The following is a 24009-nucleotide window of genomic DNA, read 5'->3' as shown; positions in this document are numbered from 1 at the left end:
CAATTAATATAGTTCAGAAACCCACATAGGGAAGCTGCTAAAGAAATTAAAACCCTTTTCATGCTTTCTGCAAAATGATGAGAAACGGACGAAACTGATCACGCAAACCATCATAAAAGAAAAAGAAGGTAGTGAATGCTATGGAGTTCCTGTAATCAAAATAACCAGAAGAAAGATGGGGAGTTGAGTACTGATGTAGGACTGACAATAGAACTGCAATTCAAACGTGATGCAACAGACGTGCTGGACAGACTTCATATGGAGATGAAGGACAGATTCCAAAGGCTTGAAAACCATTTGGACACCTTTGGGTTTCTTCTTGAACCAAGACATCTCTTGGAGTCTATGGATGATGACACGCTGATAAAAAACTGTGTTACTTTTTCCTGTTTGATGAAAAAAAGGCAAATCGCTTGTTCAAAGATGTCATTGAAGCACGAGCATTTATCATCTTTTCATCAACAAGACAGTACCACAATCACCAATTGACATACTGAGGAGTTGGCTTCTTATGGTAACGATTTGTGTTTAAACCTTGCAACCTCCATCCGAATACTGCTAACTCTTGTCACTTTCATTGCGTCATGTGAGAGATCATTCTCAAAACTCAAGTTAATCAAAAACGATCTCAGGAGCACAATGACACAAGAAAGGCTTAGCATGGCTTTATTGTCAGTGGAGTAATAAATACTAGACAGTATCGATGTAGATGATGTTATAGATGACATTTGATGCACAGAAAGCACGACATGAAGCGATATGAATTGAGATGTGTCACTCGTGTATTATTTCGCCAATAAACAACGGCATTATTCATTAAAAGATTCTTAATGATAATTTCTTGTTAATTTTACTGATATACTGTACCAATTTGAATGTAGGATTATATATTTATTAAGTACATTATCTCATGTCATGATGTCGAATGTGAAAATGCAAGGGGTCCCCAAAGAAGTCAATCCCTTCGGGCCCCCAAATCCCTAGATACGCCCCTGTCCACCATGTCTATATTTCCTGTCCTGTTTCCCATTCCCTAGTGTTTAACAGTACTCTGGCACACACCATATATGTGAACGCTGGAATAGAGTTACAACAATACATTTTTTAAGAACCAAATCAATGCCAATAAAGCAGTGGCTCTCATTTCACTTTTGTATGGCTCTGAGACCTGGATACTCTATAAGATGCTTTCGCTGTTAAGACAGCATCACAAACAGCTATGTTCTTCTAGAAGTTGTTTTGAACAGTATAGAAGCACTACTTACCATTGGATAGCTGCACTGGTTCGGAGACCTACCCCGTATGAGGAAAGACCGCATGCCAAAAGCGATCTTTCTAGCGCACTTAAAGGAGGACGACTCAAAAGGGGTGCTTACGGGAAGCGCTATTAAGATCAAGTCAGACGCCATTTTGCCCTCACTGGCGTAGAGGAAAGCAGCTGACAGCAGATGACCTCTATTAGAGACTTCTGGAGAGCTCTCACGAAAGTCGCGGGACACCCATTTGAGACCTAAATACAGGGGCAGACGGGACAAAGGTTTTGTCTGCAATAGATGTGGAAAAACATGCAGGTCGGAAATAGGTTTGTGTGGTTATGTGAACTACAGCACTGATATTCAATCTTCAGAATGGAAGACATTGTCTTATTGAGATTGGTGCGTAATTTTCTTTCTCTCCAACTTTTTATGTTCCAATTGACACATTTCTTTGTACTTTTTATTTATACGTAGACAAAGTCGAAATAAACAAAAGCAATTCATCCAATGAAGTTGGCTATTTGTTTGTCTAGACAAGAACTATTGGATTACGACTCAATCAAGATAGACGTGTATTCTGCATCGAAAACTAAAATCCAACAAATTATTATAGTGGATTTGAGGGCCTATCATGAATCACTTTTTCTTTTGTTAACAAGGCTCGTGTGAATGGTATTTTAATTTCATTAGGAAAAACGTTAATAAAATTCACGGATCAATACTGAATTACAATGTGCAGGGTTGTGACCTTGTACTAGGATTAGGTCAGAAGACCAGTGACTTCTGCTGTACTGGCAAGTTAGCCCAGTGGTATGTAGTGGTCCCTAGACTGCCCTAGAGACTAGGTAGAGATATACTATTTAAAGAAACCAACTGATTAATAACATAAATAAATAAATTCTACTAAGCTCTTTAAAAAACAACACATTTCCATTACAGTGGTACACTCCTCTTGAGTGACAAGGTCAGAGTACATAAACATAATAATTATATCAACATTACAAAGATTTTGTTTAAAATAATGTACACTGGTCAGCTCAAAAATTCAAGAGAAAGTGGCAATTGAATACAGTCAACAGAGACTTAAATAGTGTACTAAAGGGGACTAACTCTTCTTGACAAAAAAGTAATTACCCTTATTATCCCTCTTATCACAAGGGTAAAAGAAATGTTCCGGCCCAAAAGCAATATGGGGCCTATAATCCAAGAAGCCGATTATTATTTCACTCACTAAAAAATTAATGACATTTCATTGTTATTTCTTGACAGATACATAAAAAAAAATTGCCAACTCAGTTCTGCACTAGACCACCCCGAGTCGATATAGTTTCTGATTTTTGTTGGCTTTCTTGCGATCCAATCTTTTATGCTTAATTTGGTCGACCCTGTTTTAATAAGGTCAAATTTGTCTGAAAGACAAGAATCTTAAAATTATGAGAGACATTCCATAACACAAAGGTCTACAAATGAAAAGAGACACTTGTACCTAAAAACAAGTAAAGTTTAGTTAAAGCAGCTGTGTTACATTTTAAATTGGCTGGTGCTCACATATATATGTACTATCATTGTCACATGAAGTCTCGTCTATTAGATAGAATGTGGTGTAGTAGACACACTCAGAACTTGAAGGCTGGTAGGACGAACCTGAAAGAAATTCATTGAGAAAATGAGAGCAAGGAGAACTGTGACGAGATATTGATCATTTTAAAAATAGACCCACAAACATTGAAATAAACAAAATGTCTTCATCATTTTATACAGTTAATAGAAGCATTGCAAAACAATGACCACCGGCCTGACTGTTTCTCACATCACGAGGGGGACACGAGGCGGGCAAGAAAATATATTCATTAAATGTTACGATCAATTAGATTCAACATGAAATACAGGTAATAATGTTTCAAATGAACATTTTGGCTGGAAGAAAGTCATATTGTTAGAAGCACTCGTAATTCTTACTGAAAATAACATGTATACCTGCATTACGGACCCATTGGCAGACCCTTCTGGGGCCGCTTCTAATTTTGTGTGAAAACACTAAATCTCAATGTATCCATGTTTTTAGCGGTCCCAGAAAATGGGAAAAACCTCCAGACTAGAAAAGAAAATGAAAATCGGACAGCATGATATTTTAGATCATTTAAAGTTCTAATTTTTTCTTTTCCGAAAGTGAACCATTTAATTTTTAAAATTAAATAAACCATGTAAGCAGATTTTTCATAAAAATATACCACTTTTAAATGAAAAAGTTCAGGGGAGGTAACATTCTAGAAAGGTGACTTCTTCATCAATAACTCAAGCCTTATTCATAGATTCGCGCATACCAAAAAAAAAATATTCCATATAAGGTCACATTGTAAAAAGTATCAATGGATCATTATGAAATTAAATTTTCGATTATTAAATAGCTCATAGAATGAAATACTGATTTAAATTTTGTTTTGTTTTTTATTTTGATTTCTTTATACGAACGTTTTAGTTACACGTTTAAAACATAACGGACTAATTTGTAACGCGTAGCCTTGACATAACCACATTATAGGCCTAAACTTGATGACAATCTAGATTCTAGATCATACTAAATAGAGCCCAGATCTAGATCTAGATTTAGTTATAAATGTATTAATAATTGGAACAAAATTTACATCTATGAATTATTATAGCCTAGCTTCTGGCCGCTTAGGGATGCAGATTTAGTTATTACGTATACGGTAGTATCACATTAAGAAGCGGATCGGACGTGGACAGCAAAATGTTCACTTATTGTACACTAATACAAATAAGAATCTACCAAATTTGAACAGAACATTGGTCAAGTAAACGTGTAAAGTAAGGCCTACTAATTCTAGATCTAGATAGCTCTAGATCTAGTCTGCGTCTAGATTCTAAATCTGCATTCTAGATCTAGTGAGTTCTAGATCTGGAGAGCTCTAGATCTAGTCTAGATCCAGAAACTCCCAGGCATGTTACCCTGCTTCATAGTGGCACACGGGTGGAAACTATCTTAGGAGGAAACGATTAGGCCAAGGAGTAGCAAAACAAGACTCCCGTGGGGGTGCCTAAGGGGGTGCGAAAGCATCCTCATTGCACGGTGCGTAGTTGTAAAAAAGCTCCCACAACCTTGTCACAATCCAGGCGCCGTTCCTCAAGGGGCCATTACATAAATGGTGTGTCCTGTACGGTTAGCCTAGTATAGAAGAGGAAAATAGCGGGTGTCCCGGAGTAGGCGGTCTATGGCCGCGAGTCTGACCTCCCGTCAGACAGAACAGTGTACTAAGTTCTCATTCAGGCCGGTGAGAGGGAGCTCTTGTTCACTTTTGCTGGCCTAGAGTTCCAAGAGCCGGAGGTTCACCTCTACCTGACAGTTTCGTTTTGTTTTTTCGGAACTATTGTACACTTGTTGTTTGAAAAAAATCAACTTCACAAAAAAGATACTATAAATAAATCTTACGTGCTTTCTTGGTTGCAAAACTATCAATAATTTATGGAAATCTTCTTTTTTAAAAAACAATTGCCAAATTAGTGAGTCGCGAATTTTTCATCGTTGATCGCAATTAATTCGATCTGAGAATTCAATAGTTGGGATATCGACACAATTTCATGCTGTAATCGCCCCTCCCCACATCACCGAAGCGGCTAAGAGACCAGAAAAGTAGCGATATAATATAAAAAATATATAGTTATTCAACTCATTTTATTTACAAACTATGATTTCTATAAAAGTAGGACCGCCCCTCCCACTCAATGGGTTTAGGTTGGAAGGACAGTAGATTTATTCGCACCCCCCTCCACCCTATGCAAATGGCAAACAGGAGAACGACATAATATAAAGATTTTTTAAAATATCAATAACAAGTTTTAATTATATAGATATTTAATTGATTTTGTTAACAAGCTGTGATTTCTATAAATAAATTGGACCGCCCCTCCCCACTCGAAAGTTTAAAGGGGGGGGGCAGGATTGATGGCACCGCCACCTCCCACCATCCCATTAAATCGGCCAACATACTAGAGGGGGGAGGGCGAAATAATTTAAATATATGTTGAAATATAAATAATTAGTAGGCCTATATATTATTAACATAAGTAATAAATTCATATACAATTTGTGTGACTTCTTTACTAAAATTTATCTGGGTCGGCCGAGTGGGGGAGAGAGGCGATCGCCCCTGCCGCCCCCCCCCTGGATCCGCCTGTGACTTGATATAAGCCTAGTCTACTCGATATATAGCCCTACTTGTAAATAGATTTGTAAATTTTTTTAGCTCTAAATATCTCTATCAGATTTATATATATATATATATATATATATATATATGAACGAAACTAAAGAGCTAGATCTAATAATATAAACTGAAAACGAGATTAAATAATCTTCATAATCTTCTGGATCTAAATATAAGCCTAGAAATATAGATGTAGTTAGATACTTTGACGCAAAAGTCAAAAATTATAATGAATAACAACAAATATTATCTAGTAATGTAAAGCTTGATCATTGATATATGGATTACAAAGTCACTAAAATTATCGTTTTGTGTCTATTAGGACTAACTAGAGAGAAGAGTTGCGGTGAGTGTGAAACTGGACGAAATCATTGTCAGAAAATTCACCTCAATGTTCATTTGCATACACTAAATATAATTTTATCAGCGACCACTTTATTTTGAACCATTTTTCTATTTTATTGATTTACTGGATCTAATTGATAAGTGGTTCTGATTGGAGTGCATTGATATAAGATAGATAACCTTCTGTATGTGTTCTATATATCCGTATATGCTTTATTTATTTATTACTTAGAAGTTTAGCATGAAATAATGCTGATTTATTATATAAGCTAATGTCTAAAGTCAAGATTGTAGTTTTAATATTTAACGTCTATATAAGTACTTTATACGAAAACCTAAGCCGTAGGGACACTCAGTGTACTCCCTGGCAGAGACTGCCACGTCGCTGACCACAAACTGTGTCGGCACTGCCGTTCTATTCGAGAGGGGGGGGGAACTTATGTTTGGGCGACATCGTCCCGACCACAGCTAATGCCCAGGCATTCATCTCATTTGCATGAGATGATCCATAGTCGCCTCGCGACTGAACGAGGCCGTAAGACGAAGTTTTATTGTCCATTCAATGTCGCAAACTAAAGACATTTCGTCTGTGTGTAATAATAGAGTGATGTCATTTCTTAATCAATTCTTCATCCATACCCCATAAAATAGATTTAATAGCCTCAATTGTTAATTCAATGATAGAGAATTGTTTAGGATAAGTCTATTAATCGTGGAGAGAAACAGATCTACCCCTACATGATGGTCAAGAGGGATTAACATATTGAACGCCATGGACGAAGTATAAAATAGTCCACAGTCCGGTACATGACGGTTTTGGCGCAGCCCTTTTTGGCGTGAGACGTTTTAGCGCGGTGACGTTTTGGCGTGAGATATAATTTGATGATAATTTAATAAGCAGGTAGCTTTTATAACAAAGTTTATTTAACTATACTATATTATTGTATGTATTGTTGTAACTCCGCTCCCGCGCCACACTGATGATGCAGAGCACCATTCAACTCAAGCAGTAGAAGACATGTTGATACTAGGAAGAAGGACTGTTGTAGATCCGGCTGGAGTGATCTGCAAGTTATTAGAGTCTGGAGCTGTCTTGACTCAAGAGAACGTCCTTTGTGCTATCTGTGAACTGTCTTGAGGACCTGGGGCGGCACTGGGGAGTGTGTCGGTGGTCTTTATTGATATTTAGATAGAAAAGGACTGGTGGAACTTAAGATAAGACACTCTGGAACTTGAGAGCTGAAGTCCATGTCAAAGTATTTGTTTATACTAGCTGTAAATAATGACCTCGGCTATTATGACCTCCTGTCTTTCGTAGAGTGCTTGTTTTACATTTACAGCAGTATAGTATCCATCCAGCGAATTGTTGTTTTTTTTTAAATAAGGGTTTTCCTTATTTCAGCCTTGGACGCCAAATAACCTAATAGAAAGACGCTATCCGTAAAGCAATTCAGCGGAGAAATGCAAGGATCTCCTTCACAGCCTGAACATAAGTCAACTTTTATTAATCTATAAGAATACCAGACCTAGATAGTTTCACCTGAGATGACAGAAAGTTTCTTTTGAATGACTCGGGAAAAATGACAATAACATTATTCGGTTGAGAATCAAACGGCTGTTAGAGCAGTCAAATGAAAAAAAAATGCTTTTGGTGGATGGGACATTCAGAATTTCCCCTTCTATATTCTCACAGTTCAACGTTATTATGGCAGAAAGAGGTGGTTTTGTACTGCCTGTCCTATATGCACTACTGCCAAACAAAGAAGGAGAAACATATTGCCTCATGTTTGAAGCAGTGAAAGAGTTGTGGCCAGATGTTAACCCTTCATCTGTTTCTGTAGACTCTGAGCTGAAATACCAAAAGTATCTCTTGTTCTGTACATGAAAAATACGTTCAACACAAACACACATACAAAACATAGATATGTCTCAGTCTTTAAAAAAAAATAATTTAATGAACGTAAATAATTTCGTGCCAAAACGTCTCCTTCGCCAGAACATCTCCTTCGCCAAAACATCTCCTTCGCCAAAACATCTCCTTCGCCAAAACATCTCCTTCGCCAGAACATCTCCTTCGCCAGAAAGTCTCCTTCGCCAGAAAGTCTCCTTCGCCAAAACGTTCCCTTCGCCAGAAAGTCTCCTTCGCGAGAACATCTCCTTCGCCAAAACGTCTCCTTCGCCAGAACATCTCCTTCGCCAGAAAGTCTCCTTCACCAGAAAGTCTCCTTCGCCAAAACGTCTCCTTCGCCAGAACATCTCCTTCGCCAAAACGTCTCCTTCGCCAGAAAGTCTCCTTCGCCAGAAAGTCTCCTTCGCCAGAAAGTCTCCTTCGCCAGAAAGTCTCCTTCGCCAAAACGTCTCCTTCGCCAGAAAGTCTCCTTCGCCAAAACGTCTCCTTCGCCAGAAAGTCTCCTTCGCCAGAAAGTCTCCTTCGCCAGAACGTCTCCTTCGCCAGAAAGTCTCCTTCGCCAGAAAGTCTCCTTCGCCAAAACGTCTCCTTCGCCAGAACATCTCCTTCGCCAGAAAGTCTCCTTCGCCAGAACATCTCCTTCGCCAGAAAGTCTCCTTCGCCAGAAAGTCTCCTTCGCCAGAAAGTCTCCTTCGCCAGAAAGTCTCCTTCGCCAAAACGTCTCCTTCGCCAGAACATCTCCTTCGCCAAAAAGTCTCCTTCGCCAGAACATCTCCTTCGCCAGAACATCTCCTTCGCCAGAAAGTCTCCTTCGCCAGAAAGTCTCCTTCGCCAGAAAGTCTCCTTTGCCAAAACGTCTCCTTCGCCAGAAAGTCTCCTTCGCCAGAAAGTCTCCTTCGCCAAAACGTCTCCTTCGCCAGAAAGTCTCCTTCGCCAGAAAGTCTCCTTCGCCAGAAAGTTTCCTTCGCCAGAAAGTCTCCTTCGCCAGAAAGTCTCCTTCGCCAGAAATTCTCCTTCGCCAGAACATCTCCTTCGCCAGAACGTCTCCTTCGCCAGAACATCTCCAGAGCAAAAAAAACGACCTTCACGCCAAATCGGTCGCTCCAAAACGTCCTGCTTCGCCACTGTAGGTCCTTTTTTTTGGAGTAAGAGGAAAAAGACTGCAAAATTCTGTTCTGGGGTACTTCATATTGTGTATTGTTTAGTACCCACAGTGAATCTTTACTTAGGTAGGCAATATTGTTGTTTTCTATTTTATGTTAATTAGTACCAGGTTGCACAGTATTTGTTATGCGTGTATAAACTGAACTTATGTCTGAGATAACTCATTTTGTTCTTATTCCACCGGTTAGTTTCGTTCATTGCATGAAGTCTTGAATCGTGTCTCAAGTGTTATTTTTGTAGTAGACAATGCTACTGGGTAAGTATTAGTGAGTTGTGACGTAACCTGAACTCTAGACGGGCCTGATTGATATACAGTTGTGACGGGCATCTCCACAACAGGTTACTAGACATATAAAGAGGGATGATTTTTGTAAGCCGAAAAACATTTCATATAAACAAGAATCTTACTTGAAAATATATTGTTATGGGTCTCAATAGTCAATGAGCTTCCATCTTCATCCCAGACATAGACTTGGGAGGTGCTATCGTAGCGCAGTCCGACCCAAAATATTGTGTCATATGTTGCTTCCAAATACTTTAACTTGGCCAATGTTTTAGTTGTGACAAGATGAGCTCCCTTTGCTGTCCATAGGAATATAATAGACATTTATTCATATTCAATTTAATAGTAAACTATTCAAATAAATCTGAGATTGAAAAGAAAAACTAGGTTGAATTTTAAATACACAGGCTTTATGTAATCATAGTAGATGAACTTTATAAACACAAACTTTCTTTTTGTAAAAGTAAAATATACTTGTGTCCCAGATATACATTTATATTTTCAAATATTGAATAATAATTCAAGAAACATTCCTTGATTACATCTATAATATACGAACACATTCTCTTGCTATAACTACTTGACATACAAACATACTTTCATTCTTTAGACAGTTGTAAGTAAAATAGTTACTTTCCCTCAAATAATGAAAAGTTTAAGAATTAAAAAAAAAGAGAGAGAGTGTTGCTTTAAAGACAAACAAACCAGATCTCTCCTTACCCTGACAATTCAAGGCGGCTAGGTCTCGATGTGCATAACTTGCACTTTTACCAGGATCTCCAGAGAACCAGAGACACGTGGAGGTATTGGTAGAGTAGGTAAAGTTTGATCTACAACCTTTCAGACCTTGGGTTGTCTGGGTTGGTGTTTGGGCTGTTGATGTTGTCTGAGCTGTTGTCTGGGTTGTTGCTTGAGTTGAAATCCCAGACTGCTGAATGCAGAAAACATGTTCGTTAATATTTCTTGGAGTCCCAGATGTTATAACATAGGAACCTGGGAATAAGAAATACAAAATATAGTTTATTAATAACTTGTAAACAAAATTCAAATTAACAAGGTTACAAAGACAGTTTGTGTGGAAACACAAACTCAAAATCGGCCCCCGAAGTGGTCCACCCTGGCAGGTAAAAAGGCAGATTTCAATATTTTCAGAAAGAACATAAGACTGAAATTCTATCAAAGAAAAATGACAGAGAAGAATGGAGAAAGTAGGTTGACAGATCTTGTGTGGTGCCCCGGCGGTCCAGCAGACCAAAGGATAGGTGAAAGTGAATGTGAAATTAGATGTGAACCTGACCTAACTAATGTAATATAATGAATCTCGGAATTGATCTAATTGTTTTGTAAAGGGTTCAATCTCTTACTCAAATCCTCAAGAAAAAAAATTTTCCTTTACTAAAACTATTTGACAATAGATGCAAATAAAACTATTTGACAATAGATGCAGATAAAACTATTTGACAATAGATGTAGATAAAACTATTTGACAATAGATGCAAATAAAACTATTTGACAATAGATGCAAATAAAACTATTTGACAATAGATGCAAATAAAACTATTTGACAATAGATGCAGATAAAACTATTTGACAATAGATGTAGATAAAACTATTTGACAATAGATGCAAATAAAACTATTTGACAATAGATGCAAATAAAACTATTTGACAATAGATGCAGGTAAAACTATTTGACAATAGATGCAGGTAAAACTATTTGACAATAGATGCAGGTAAAACTATTTGACAATAGATGAAAGGTAAAACTATTTGACAATAGATGCAAATAAAACTATTTGACAATAGATGCAGGTAAAACTATTTGACAATAGATGCAAATAAAATTATTTGACAATAGATGAAAGGTAAAACTATTTGACAATAGATGCAAATAAAACTATTTGACAATAGATGCAGGTAAAACTATTTGACAATAGATGCAAATAAAATTATTTGACAATAGATGAAAGGTAAAACTATTTGACAATAGATGCAAATAAAACTATTTGACAATAGATGCAGGTAAAACTATTTGACAATAGATGCAGGTAAAACTATTTGACAATAGATGCAAATAAAACTATTTGACAATAGATGCAGGTAAAACTATTTGACAATAGATGCAGGTAAAACTATTTGACAATAGATGCAGGTAAAACTATTTGACAATAGATGCAGGTAAAACTATTTGACAATAGATGCAAATAAAACTATTTGACAATAGATGCAGGTAAAACTATTTGACAATAGATGCAGGTAAAACTATTTGACAATAGATGCAGGTAAAACTATTTGACAATAGATGCAGGTAAAACTATTTGACAATAGATGCAGGTAAAACTATTTGACAATAGATGAAAGGTAAAACTATTTGACAATAGATGCAAATAAAACTATTTGACAATAGATGCAGGTAAAACTATTTGACAATAGATGCAAATAAAACTATTTGACAATAGATGAAAGGTAAAACTATTTGACAATAGATGTAGGTAAAACTATTTGACAATAGATGCAGGTAAAACTATTTGACAATAGATGCAGGTAAAACTATTTGACAATAGATGAAAGGTAAAACTATTTGACAATAGATGCAGGTAAAACTATTTGACAATAGATGCAAATAAAACTATTTGACAATATATGCAGGTAAAACTATTTGACAATAGATGCAGGTAAAACTATTAGACAATAGATGCAGGTAAAACTATTAGACAATAGATGCAGGTAAAACTATTTGACAATAGATGAAAGGTAAAACTATTTGACAATAGATGCAGGTAAAACTATTTGACAATAATTGCAAATAAAATTATTTGACAATAGATGAAAGGTAAAACTATTTGACAATAGATGCAAATAAAACTATTTGACAATAGATGCAGGTAAAACTATTTGACAATAGATGCAAATAAAATTATTTGACAATAGATGAAAGGTAAAACTATTTGACAATAGATGCAAATAAAACTATTTGACAATAGATGCAGGTAAAACTATTTGACAATAGATGCAGGTAAAACTATTTGACAATAGATGCAAATAAAACTATTTGACAATAGATGCAGGTAAAACTATTTGACAATAGATGCAGGTAAAACTATTTGACAATAGATGCAGGTAAAACTATTTGACAATAGATGAAAGGTAAAACTATTTGACAATAGATGCAAATAAAACTATTTGACAATAGATGCAGGTAAAACTATTTGACAATAGATGCAGGTAAAACTATTTGACAATAGATACTAATAAAACTATTTGACAATAGATGCAGGTAAAACTATTTGACAATAGATGCAGGTAAAACTATTTGACAATAGATGCAGGTAAAACTATTTGACAATAGATGCAGGTAAAACTATTTGACAATAGATGCAGGTAAAACTATTTGACAATAGATGCAAATAAAACTATTTGACAATAGATGAAAGGTAAAACTATTTGACAATAGATGTAGGTAAAACTATTTGACAATAGATGCAGGTAAAACTATTTGACAATAGATGCAGGTAAAACTATTTGACAATAGATGAAAGGTAAAACTATTTGACAATAGATGCAGGTAAAACTATTTGACAATAGATGCAAATAAAACTATTTGACAATAGATGCAGGTAAAACTATTTGACAATAGATGCAGGTAAAACTATTAGACAATAGATGCAGGTAAAACTATTAGACAATAGATGCAGGTAAAACTATTTGACAATAGATGAAAGGTAAAACTATTTGACAATAGATGCAGGTAAAACTATTTGACAATAGATGCAGGTAAAACTATTTGACAATAGATGCAGGTAAAACTATTTGACAATAGATGAAAGGTAAAACTATTTGACAATAGATGCAGGTAAAACTATTTGACAATAGATGAAAGGTAAAACTATTTGCCTGAGCGCTGGACTGTCGTTTAAATTTATCAAACCCTGCCCGCTACCATCCCCCTTTGTTCTGCGGAAGGTTTGGACTAGAAAGTAAACTATCTTTAACTCTGACGGAACATTCGAAACATTGTAAAACATTTTACAAACAAACATTTTACAAACACAAAACAGCAGCGCCGGACTTAACGGGTTTCGCGGGGCCAAGTTTGGGAAGGGAAGCGGACAATAAGTGAAATTTAAAAGAGTTTGTATTAGAAAGTAAATTCGTCTATGCATTTTATCCATTCTTAACTACGTACAGAATTACTTTACGAACCTTGCGTGTAGCAAAGTCATAGAGTATATCATTATAATTCTGTTTCCTACATAGATCACGCTCAATAGCAAGAATTCCCAAATATTTCAATCTGTCTTTGTGAATTGTTGACCACAAGTAATTCTTCATTAGTTGGAGGCGCGAAAAGCTTCTTTCACCAGGTGACACAATTACGGCTGATGCATAATGCCGCGCGTAAGATTGGCGTTTTCCATATTGAATGATACCCTAAATTACAATTTTTGTCTATATATTTCCGTATATTTTAAGTACTTTTTTTTGTATATTTTGCGATTTCGGGAGATTTCCAGGAGCTCCTGGTAAATCGACAGGAGGGCGCTGGAAATCTCTTTTAAGTTATACAATGGTTTAATTTAATAATGTATACACCTTGAATTAGAGCGGGTCCTATGAAAGTGCGGGTCCTATGAATCTATATATATAATTCTCTTCTTCACTCAAGAGTTTGGACGAGAAGAAGTGAAGAAAAGATCACTCTTTTATTTCTGCGGATAGAGTTATCCCACGAACTTTACGAGCCTTGCGTGTAGCGAAGTTTTACAGTATATCATGAAAATTTTATTTCCAACATAGATAACGCTCAATAGCAACAATTAATGAATGTTTCAATCTATCTATGAGAATTGTTGAACTAAAGTAATTCTTCATTAGTTTGAGGCACGAGAAGCTTCTTTCACCAGATTACACAATTACGGCTAATGCATAATGCCGTTTTTATTTATCGCCCGCAGGATAGGCGTTTTCCATATTGAATGACACCCCAAAATGACAATTTTTGTCTGTATATTTCATGAGATTTGTATGTTTTCAAAAGATTTTTAATAATTTCCGGAGATTTCCATGACTTTTTCATATATTTTGCTATTTCAGGAGATTTCCAGGAGCTCCTGGAAAATCAGGCGGCCGCGAGAAATCTGTTATAAGTTATAAAATGGCTTAATTTAATAATTTACACATAGAGTTGCTGTAGCCTATGGCCGTCCCTGCAAAATAGCGGCGTATGCTACGCCGCCGGTCGACTAGTAATTATAATAATATATACATGCGTTAAGGGAGTAAATCCTAACAGAAATGTAGCCCCATAGGCGGGGCGACAATTTAAAACTACTGCTCTCTGGCAAACTCCTGCATCGACCTGACCCCAAATTTTGAAGGCTTTCCATCCCTTTGGACCGGGTCAGTATGAATGCAAAACGAGTGCTGACGTGTGAGCAGCCCAGTACTCGCACATTTACCGCACAGGCTTGGAAAGGTCACTCCACTGAAGGGTAAAAATGCAACGGCGCCTGGTGATTACCTATCCCAACGGCTGACAGCAGCTGTGCATCAAGGATTGGCCTCTTTAGTCACACAAGAAGTTGCTAAAGGAAAAGAACGTCTCTCGAGACGTAAAATGACACAGAATACCTGCCCCTTTTTTAATGAAGATGAATAATGTGATCTGATTTTCAATATCGCCCCCCCCCCCATATTTCAATTTTTTTTTTAACATGCGCTCTTCTTACTATGAGAAAAAGGTTTAATAGATGCCAGGAGAAAGAATTTCTGAAATTCAGATCATAAGTAAAGCTCTTGGCATTGTGAGAGAGCATTCAGCGCCCCCCCCCCGACCCTTATTCTTATAAAATACAGAAGTTACGCGTCATGCATTTAGTCATTCATTTTAACCAATGACTTAAATTCTGCCGAGTCACTGGTTTTCCTGGCTAGCTCAGGCAACCCATTCCATGCTCTAATAGCACTAAAAAAGAAGGAGTATATGTACGAATGCTGAACCTGTGTTATTTTCAATATTAGTTCCAGTAAAAAAATTTCTAGTATTAAAAAAATTTAGAAATGATCATAAACAAAACAACGACACGGAAGCTGTAAGTGGACAGCGCAATATGTGGACTGCAAACTTTCCAATATCTTCAGCGGTGTTCAACAAGGTGAAGATTTATTGAAGCGCAATATGTGGACTGCAAACTTTCCAATACCTTCAGCGGTGTTCAACAAGGTGAAGATCTAAAAACGTGTATGGGCCTATGTGCTCCCAGCATATCACGCTGTGCGCTTCTGCAATTTCGTAGGGAGATTATAATTTATAGGACAATTAACGTTATATCCTACAAAGTGGTCCTTATTAATGTGCTTATGGGGTTAACACAAATTATTTTATGTTCTCTCGGATAAGAGAATATATACTAAAACATGTGTTTGTTATGATAAAACACACGATTGTTAATTTTAAGAAAAACGTCAAGCATTTATTCTTATACACAATTTAATTAGCCCTACTTGACAAAAGTTGTAGCATCATCATCATCATCATCTTTACAATGCGTTCCTCTTGAAACATAGGGCCTCAGTAAAACACGCCACTCTCCACGGTCTCTTTTCAATTTTTAAAAATGGTTTCCCAACTCTTTCCTGTCCTCTTGGCTTCCTCTAGTACACTGCGTCGTCACGTTCTTTTTTGTCTTCCTCTGCATCCTGAGCCCTGGAGATTCCACTGTAGGGCCGGTCTAGTTCTATTGTTGGTATCTTTTCTGAGCGTGTGACCAGACATCTCCACTTTCACTCTAAGATCTGCACCTCTGTATTTCTTTGTCATTCCATCTCTTACTGTTTGGTGTTTGTCTAGTTTGTCATTCCATCTCTTACTGTTTGGTGTTTGTCTAGTTTGTCATTCCATCTCTTACTGTTTGGTGTTTGTCTAGTTTGTCATTCCATCTCTTACTGTTTGGTGTTTGTCTAGTTTGTCATTCCATCTCTTACTGTTTGGTGTTTGTCTAGTTTGTCATTCCATTGTATTTCCAAGATATTTCTGGCGATGAATTCTGAACTTTTTTTATTGCTTCAGTTGTTCTCTATGTTTCGGAATCATACAAGCAGGACCGCCTTGACATTAGTAACATTAGTAACGTAAGAGTAACTACACCATAACTTCCAGAAGGTTGTTGGCCTAGGCATACCCACATAGAAATGCTGTTATTTTTAAATGTAGATTTACTGATGTATAGGTGATTTGCTTTATCATAATCGGAGAAGGAGGGGCCGCCCATTATCATATTCTTGAACCCGGGCCCACGAGTACCTTGCTACGCCACTGGTTCAGGCATACTTTAGGGATTGATTTCGATCTAGCCCCGAGATCTTAAACTGTTGTCCATCACTGCTATTTGCTTAAGAAGTTGTCCATTACTGCATGAGAAGTTGTGTACTAACACATTCGTAAAGAGATTTGGATACAATGTGTATGATTAGTTTAAAAGAATTTCCCGTTTACCGAAGGTCAATTACGTTTTTGTTGATATTCATTTTTATTACACTAATTAGATAACTAACGAAACATTCAATATATGATTTTTTTTATAACATTTCTCAACTCTTACCTAATAATCACTTTGATTTCTTGAAGTCAAATAAAAACATTTCTCAAATCTTACCCAATAAACACTTTGATTTTTTGAGGTCAAATAAAAAAGCTTGACACGTGTCATTCAGCTTCAGACATCTTGATGTACATTCCAAAACAGATCTACAGGTGTAGCTGATATTGATGGGTTGGATAGTCATAGAACCATTGAGAACCAGTTTAAATCTAGCCGAGTTAATGTTGGCATAGCAACTCTGAACTGAAATGTACAAGTTTAACATTTTAGAGATTTTCTTACATGAATGTAGAGTTAAGCAGTTGGGCAGTAGGGTTAGGATTAGGGTTAGCATTTTGATGTTTGCTAGCATATCTATAAGCGCAAAATAAAAAAGCCACTCATATTTCCACTTACCTGTTGAGACTTACGCTAAACAAACCTATTCGTAAGACATTTCGTACACTCGTTCCTTTTAGGTTGTAAGTGCTCAATAAGACACAGTTTTGACAGGTTTGCAGCATTAACGCTGCTATTTGCGAAAGAAACGCCCGCTTTCTATTTAATTTTTAGCGCCCCCGAAAGGGGAAAAGTCTCTATTAGTTTTGTGTGAAATGTCTGTCCGTCCGTCCCGTTTAGATCTCGTAAACTAGAAAAGATAGTGAGAATCCGACATCACAATATTTTAGACCATTCAAAGTTCTGATGCAACGGCTACTTTGTTTTTCTGAAAGCGAAAAATCTAATTTTTTAAATCACTTATGCAAGCAGTTTTCTTAAAGAGAAAAAGCTATTTAGTATGCATTTTAAGTTAGACCTAATTTAAAACGAATAGTAATCTTGTATACTGCATTTTCTTTATTACATTTTGAATGTAAACCATACACTAGCTAATAAAAACATTGACCTTCAAAACTTCGGGAGATCAGGCATTTCCTGTGAGATGTAAGCACATTTGGATTTTATGGCTTAAAGTGTAAGCGAACTTTCATGCAACTAGGCCTAGGGCAGGAAAAAGGACAATGTTGGTAAGAGCTATGAACAATTTCTGAACAAAGCTTTCAATTTGTCAAAAACATTAATGTTTCTTGGAAACTAAAGACAGTTCCTTTCGAAAGAATCCCAATCTCAAGGACTTCGATTGTGTCTACAATAAAGACAATAGTCAACCTAATGATCGTCAAGTTTGCACAATTTCTGAACATATAAATAGTGTAAATGAACATGAACTATATAAAATTTCTCAATAACAATATATATATATATATAAATGTTGATTTTATTTGTTTGTTTTTTGAGGATTCGAACAAGAGATTGAACCTTTTGAAAACAATTACATTAATTATAAGACTTCAGTTAGGCCAGGGAGGCGCGGTAGTTGAGCAGTCCCGGGTTCGAATCCTGGTGAAGACTGGGATTTTCAACTTCGGAATCCTTGGGCGCCTCTGAGTCCACCCAGCTCTAATGGGTATCTGTCATTAGTTAGGGAAAAGTAAAGGCGGTTGGTCGTTGTGCTGGCTACATGACACCCTCGTTAACCGTAGGCCACAAAAACAGATGAACTTTACATCATCTGCCCTATAGACCACAAGGTCTGAAAGGGGAACTAGTTAGGCCAGGTTCACATCTAACTTTGCATTCACTTGCACCTATCCTTTGATCTGCTGGACCGTTGGGGCACTACACAAGATCTGTCAACCTTCTTTCTCCATTCGTATCTCTCATTTATCTTTGATCTAATTTCATTCGGATGTTCTTTCTGAAAATATTGAAGCCTGCCTGGGTGGACCACTTCGGAGGCCGATTTTGAGTTTTTGTTTCCACACAAATTGTCTTTGTAACCTTGTTTAATTTTATTTTCGGTATTTCCCCTAAAGGCCGTAGTCTATATATAAAGTGTAAAATAGAATATTTTCTTTCTTTTTTTTACAAAGCTTATTCACTCCCTCTGTCTGTCTGGTAAAAAGTTTGAACATGTTATTTCTCCCACACTCAATCTCGGATCAAGATGAAATTTTGCACAATTATTTCTCAATGACTTATAATAATAATATATTGGACAATATCTGGGAAACAACCATTCCGCGAAAATACTTAACAAAATGAAGACAATACTAAGAACAACTGGAATCAAATTGACGGACTGTGATAGCCACGCACGACTCTTATGTTTGAAAGATACTCTGAGACAGAAAGCTAAACTAAAGGGAGCTAGGTTAAAGCGCTACAACGAAACCACCAAAAGAAAGGAGCATAACGCTTTATTTCAGCACACGAGAAAACAGTTCTTCCGTAAACTAGCTGATAATGGTGCTGACAAAATTCAAACCATTGATAGCACTAAACACGGCTCCTTTACCGACTACTGGGCGGCGCTTTGGTCCGACCCGCTACATTACAATGTGCAGGCTGACTGGATCGAGGAAATCCAAACTAAAAACAACCTAATACCAGAAATGCCTGATGAGGATTTCACAGCTGAGGAAGTCTCCGCAGCTATTTCAAAAACCCACAACTGGACTGCTCCTGGACCGGACAATATACACAACTTTTGGCTGAAAAAACTTACAGCCGTACATGCACCACTAACATCAAGTTTTAACGAGCTAATATCAGAACCGTCTTCAATGCTGTTAGAACTCACTGAAGGGAGAACATCTCTCCTCCCCAAAAAAGGGGATCCGAACCAACCATCAAACTATCGCCCTATCACTTGTCTGTCAGTGGTGTATAAACTATTAACTTCACTTTTAAAAAGTAAAATGTATACATTTTGTTCTGCCCATAAGCTACTAGCAGATGAACAACAAGGTTGCATTGAAGAGTCGATGGGCTGTAAAGTACAGCTAACTATAGATGGTATTATATTGCATCAAGCTAATAGAAGAAAGAGAAATTTACACATGTGTTACATCGACTACAAAAAAGCTTTCGATTCAGTTCCGCATGATTGGCTTTTAAAAACCCTGGACATCCATAGAATCAACCCAAGAATAAAACAACTATTGAAAGTCTGTATGAATAATTGGAAGATAAATCTGCACCTTAATCGTGATAAACTAGGTTCTGTGCACATAAGAAGAGGTATATACCAGGGTGACTCACTATCTCCACTCTGGTTCTGCCTAGCGATTAATCCTCTATCTACATTACTCCAAGACTCTACAAACGGTTTTAGGGTTGACACTAAATGTACAAAATGTGTGTCCCACTTATTATACATGGATGATCTAAAACTATATGCAGAAACCGAGCAAAAATTACACACCTTAATCAAAACGGTAAAATGCTTTAGTGACGATATCTGTATGTCTTTTGGCCTGGATAAGTGTGGCATCATAAGCATTAAAAAGGGCAAGGCAACGAACACCAACATTGAATTTGAAGGCATCGAGGAATTGAACTCCGCCTCTATTTATAAATATCTTGGAATAAACCAGAATGCCAAGATAAACCATAAGAAATTAAAAGAGGACTTTCTTGGCAAATATAGGCAAAGAGTTAATAAAATCCTCAACACCAAACTTTCTGGCAGTAATCTCATCACTGCAATAAACAGCTGGGCCGTCCCTGTGCTCCTTTACACGTTCGGTGTGATCAAATGGACTGACACCGAGCTACATGACATTGACAGACTCACTAGAAAATTACTAACCAAGTTTCGATGCCTACACCCCAAGTCCTCCACCATAAGGTTATACCTGCCCAGGAAGGATGGGGGTCGTGGATTGCAGAACATCTTCAAATTGTGTAAGATGCAAGTTTTAAAAATACGATCAAAACTGCTCGCCTCCAGCAACAAATTAGTTTCCTTCCTACGGAAGTACGACTCCGATGCAACCCCTCTGAACCTACACAATGCTGATGTCAATATCGGTTTGGACGACGCAGGGCATGAGATTCGCCAATGGGAAGAAAAAACACTCCACGGAAAATTTCCGGCTTCATTACATGGGGACAACATCGACAAGGCTGCTTCCTTAACATGGCTCAAAGCAGGTCATCTCTACTCTGAAACAGAAGGCTTTGTTACAGCAATACAGGACAGAGTAATCAGGACAAAAAATTACGAGAAGCATATCCTGAAACTCAATGTTGTCGACAAATGCCGAAAATGTGGAAATGTGGGCGAGTCGATTTAACACATTATGGCAGGATGTCCAGCCCTATCAGAATCAGCCTACCTAGGTCGCCATAACCAAGTTGCAAAGTTAATACACCAACACCTGGCTTTGACGTACAAATTGATCGGTAAGGACACTCCCCCTTATTATAAATACTCTCCGCAAGAGGTTCTCGAGTCTACTGAACATTTGCTGTACTGAGACAGGCCTATTCTGACCGACAAAACGGTAGATTTCAATCGCCCGGATCTGCTGTTCATCGATAAAAAAGAAAAAACCGCTACCATTATCGATATCGCCGTACCACTGTCTCATAATTTGAGAAAAACTGAGATAGAAAAACAAAGAAAATATGGGAACCTAGGCTTGGAGATTAAGCGTCTATGGAAATTGTCCAAAATAACAATATACCCCATTGTTATATCAACCGAGGGGATAATAACAACTGACCTCACAGACACCTTCAAGGCCCTTAACATTCCTAGGAACATCTTCGTTGCCTGTCAGAGGGCGGTACTGCTGCAGACCTGCCACATCACCAGAAAATTCCTCAGTGGAAACTGTTAAAGGGACTACGATGAATTTTGTTTCTCTTTAGCGAAACTCGACCCTGGCAGTGCCAGAGAATGACTACTCGTTCATTTCTAACATAATAATAATAATAATAATAATAATAATAATAATAATAATAATCTTTATTGTCCGTATGGAAATTTGTCTTACAATTTGTGCATTACACCTAAAAAAACAACAACATTATAACTATAAGAAACCAAAATGTACATCCACACCAGACTCACTCATAATTTACATGTGACAAAGTTTATATCAGATATTTCTTATTCAATGATTTGATTGCCAGGGGAACAAAAGAGTGTTTGTGTCTGTTTGTCTTTGCCATCGGTGTCTTGTATCTCTTTTGTGATGGTAAAATCACAAAATCAATATAGTTTGACCTAAACGTATGCCATATTTGCAGAGGAAGAGAGTACTTTAATTATGTATGTACTTCTCAAGAGAACTCATAAACTATCAACATGGATTCGCATGAAATTTCACGCACACGTTCTACACTTAGGTGCTCACTGAGACGCGGTTTTCACGAATTCAAAGCCAAAACACCGCAATTTGCGAAACACCGCAAGTTTTCAATTAAAACCCTTGTATTTTATTTTCGTAATTGCCCAAAAGGTCACATTCTGTTGATCTACTGCTATTAGTTTTCTATAAAGAAAAGGCTCTTATGATTTCGCGAGTGTGCGTGTGTTTAATACCAGCATTGTCTTTTCTTCTAGACATAGATCTAGAATTGAGAAATCACAGAATTGTCAGAGGGAATGTTAATGATTATTTTTAATTGCGCATACAAAAAAGCGCGAAGTTTCCCGACAAAATAGCGCAAGACAAAATAGCGCGGACTAATATATGATGTGTATAAAAGTACCGGATTTTAGTAAGTGAAGGTCCTGAAGCATTTTTGTTGAGGTCTGTTTCTTCTTCAAAATAGTCGGACCTAAACGCATGCCATATTTGCAGAGGAAGACAGTACTTTAAAATTTTATCTCATTCTCCATTTCACCAATGTGCATAAATAGCTAAAAAAAAAATAATTTTTTTTTAAATGTGGTGACCCCGTTCAAGGACTATGTATATTTTGATGTGTGTGTTACACATGTGTGTTAAAGTCTAATCAGAAATTTTGATTATCTGAGGCATTTCTCTTTAATCAAACGTCTTTTGTCGCAACGTTGGCAAACTTAGGCGTGTCAGGATTAGTTAAGATGGCGATCATTTATCTCGCCAAAGGTTTTTTTAATCTCATTTGTTCCACCTGCCTTCGGAGAACTAAAGATGCTCAGCCAGATGTAGGGAATTAGTTGGACTACTTGGGGGTGACTCCAAGATTTCCGAAAGCATTATGAAATGTTAGAGATCGAGTACAGGACAATAGTCCACAAAAAAACAATTCAGTGGAGGGATAGCATCATGCATTTCAGCTTTCTATTTTGTCCGCTTTATTTGTCGGGAAACCATTTACAAATTTATATTTGCCAAAAAAAAACAAAAAAACGGGAGAACGGGCATTGAGTTGAGGCTTGTGTTGATTGGTTGATTGGTTTATCCATTGGAGGATGCTTAAAAAAAATAATAAAGGGTTGTCATTTTAATAATCAAGGGCCGAAAAGTGTAAAAGTAAGGGTGAGTAGGAGGCTCGTTCGAAAAGCAACACAGAGTATATTGTACTTAGGACTAACCTTTAGTTGTGAGCGGAAGAGCGGGGGATAGAGAATACAGTTACAACGAGGGTTATTCCGATTCAAAAGTCTTAAGTCATACAATGTGATGGTTAAAGTAAAAACAAATAGGGAGTTCCAGAGAGAGAGAAAGATGGAGAGAGCGAGAGACAAAAGGAAAGAGAAAGATGTAACAGATACTATAATTCACGAACAAGAACTTGTGTAAGCAGATAGTTAAAATGCGGACTGTTTATTAGTCCTAGAATGTCCAATGTTTTAAATCCTGTACATAACTTGATTGTGAGGGTGCAATATTTCATATTTAGCAGGTGTCTTAATTTGATCCTCCTTACTGCACTCAATGTAGCCAAGGAAATAATAACATTGGTCTGTGTTCAACTGAATGAGCTTCAGATACTGTCAGGACTGAGTTCTGGTCAGCCTGGGTCTCCTGTTTACTGTAGAGGAGAAGGGGGGCAATTCAGGTTGTTGACTTCAAAATTGTTATTGTTTTGGATTATTTTTGGTGAGTTTTTTTTGTTGAACATAATGTAACTTAAAATAAGGTAGTGTGGTTTTGTTCCTAGTCCAGGACAGTTGGACTTTTGGATATAGATATTGTCGAAGTGTAGACACTAATTATTTCTCTGTGTTGTCACTATTCAGTCTATGGAATATTAAGCTGATATATTTTTAATTGATACCGGATATTTCAAATGTCCTAACTGATTCTGTATTATAGTACAGATAATGTAATAAACATGTTATATGTATGTGAGTTGGCATTCTGAATCTTTGTTCTATCGTTGTATGTGTCGTTGGGGTATTGCCCAGGACTTGGGTACATTTAGTCATACACATATGTATATTAGAGAAGAAATGGGT

General features: G+C 37.0%; 1 protein-coding gene across 1 annotated transcript in view; it reads right to left on the bottom strand.

Moving 5' to 3' along the window:
* Positions 1-172: 172 nt before the first annotated feature.
* LOC129922002 (uncharacterized) overlaps positions 173-24009 on the bottom strand; it is a 38618-nt gene continuing 14781 nt past the window's right edge. The window contains exons 2-5 of the mRNA XM_056005741.1: positions 16839-17027; positions 9904-10176; positions 9309-9482; positions 173-2900 (exon numbers count right to left, since the gene is read on the bottom strand). Of these exons, the coding sequence (XP_055861716.1) occupies positions 2785-2900; positions 9309-9482; positions 9904-10176; positions 16839-16968 (693 nt within the window). The 5' untranslated portion in view covers positions 16969-17027 and the 3' untranslated portion in view covers positions 173-2784. The remainder of the gene's footprint in view (positions 2901-9308; positions 9483-9903; positions 10177-16838; positions 17028-24009) is intronic.

Source organism: Biomphalaria glabrata, chromosome 12 (assembly GCF_947242115.1).
Source record: "Biomphalaria glabrata chromosome 12, xgBioGlab47.1, whole genome shotgun sequence".
NCBI lineage: Eukaryota > Metazoa > Mollusca > Gastropoda > Planorbidae > Biomphalaria > Biomphalaria glabrata.
The sequence above is the reverse complement of the archived record's forward strand: the minus strand, read 5'-3'. Positions and strand labels throughout refer to the sequence as shown.